Source organism: Coturnix japonica, unplaced genomic scaffold, assembly GCF_001577835.2.
Source record: "Coturnix japonica isolate 7356 unplaced genomic scaffold, Coturnix japonica 2.1 chrUnrandom486, whole genome shotgun sequence".
NCBI lineage: Eukaryota > Metazoa > Chordata > Aves > Galliformes > Phasianidae > Coturnix > Coturnix japonica.
In genome coordinates this window covers 9,308-10,785 of record NW_015439881.1, presented here as the reverse complement: position 1 = coordinate 10,785, position 1,478 = coordinate 9,308, and the positions used below count along the sequence as shown (strand labels likewise).

Genomic DNA, 1,478 nt, shown 5'->3' with positions numbered 1-1,478 from the left:
TGGGGTGGGGGTGGGTCCTATAGGGTCAATGGGGTCCTATGGGGTCAATGGGGTCCTATGGGGTCAGTGGGGTGGGGGTGGGTCCTATAGGGTCAATGGGGTCCTATGGGGTCAGTGGGGTCCTATAGGGTCAATGGGGTCCTATGGGGTCCTATGGGGCCATTTGGGGTGGGGGTCTCTCACCATTGACGACGCTGTGTGTCCGGAATCGTCCCCCCATTTGATCCCATTCCAATAGGGCGCAGGAGCCTGAAAAGGGCTGAGCCAGCGCCACCCCATAGTGCTGCCCCCCAACCACAAACGGCTCCGCGGACAGCGACGAGAACGGCAGCGACTGGAACGGCTGCAGCTCTATGGGGAGACATGTGGGGTGACCTATGGGGGCCATTGGGGGCCCTATGGGGGCTATTGGGGTCCCTATGGGGGCCATTGGGTCCATATGGGGGACACTGGGGTCCCTATGGGGCCACGGGTGACATTGGGGTCCCTATGGGGGACACTGGGGTCCCTATGGGGGCTATTGGGGTCCCTATGGGGCCATGGGTGCCATTGGGGTCCTTATGGGGGCCATTGGGATCCCTATGGGGCCATGGGTGCCATTGGGGTCCCTATGGGTACCATTGGTCTCCCTATGGGGCCATGGGTTCCATTGGGGTCCTTATGGGGGCTATTGGGGTCCCTATGGGTTCCATTGCGGTCCTTATGGGGGCTATTGGGGTCCTTATGGGGCCATTGGGGTCCCTATGGGTTCCATTGGGGTCCCTATGGGTTCCATTGGGGTCCTTATGGGGGCTATTGGGGTCCCTATGGGGGACATTGGGGTCCTTATGGGGGCTATTGGGGTCCCTATGGGTTCCATTGGGGTCCCTATGGGTTCCATTGGGGTCACTATGGGGGCCATTGGGGTCCCTATGGGTTCCATTGGGGTCCCTATGGGTGCTATTGGGGTCCCTATGGGGGACACTGGGGTCCCTATGGGGGCTATTGGGGTCCCTATGGGGGCTATTGGGGTCCCTATGGGTTCCATTGGGGTCCTTATGGGGGCTATTGGGGTCACTATGGGGGCCATTGGGGTCCCTATGGGGCCATGGGTTCCATTGGGGTCCCTATGGGTGCTATTGGGGTCCCTATGGGGCCATGGGTGACATTGGGGTCCCTATGGGTGCCATAGTGGTCTCTATGGGGCCATGGGTGCCATTGGGGTCCCTATGGGTGCCATTGGGGTCCCTATGGGGGCTATTGGGGTCTCTATGGGGGCCATTGGGGTCCTTATGGGGCCATTGGGGTCCCTATGGGGCCATTGGGGTCCCTATGGGGGCTATTGGGGTTCTTATGGGGGACACTGGGGTCCCTATGGGTGCCATTGGGGTTCCTATGGGGCCATGGGTGCCATTGGAGTCCCTATGGGTTCCATTGGGGTCCCTATGGGGGCTATTGGGGTCCCTATGGGGGCCATTGGGGTCCCTATGGGGCCATGG

The 1,478-nt window shown here is 61.0% G+C and overlaps 1 protein-coding gene across 1 annotated transcript in view; it reads right to left on the bottom strand.

Annotated features, from left to right (window-relative positions):
- The window catches only part of LOC107307092 (leucine-rich glioma-inactivated protein 1-like), a 13,835-nt gene that overhangs the window by 8,849 nt on the left and 3,508 nt on the right, over positions 1–1,478 (bottom strand). The window contains exon 2 of the mRNA XM_015850533.2: positions 184–351. Coding sequence (XP_015706019.1) covers positions 184–351 — 168 coding nt within the window. The remainder of the gene's footprint in view (positions 1–183; positions 352–1,478) is intronic.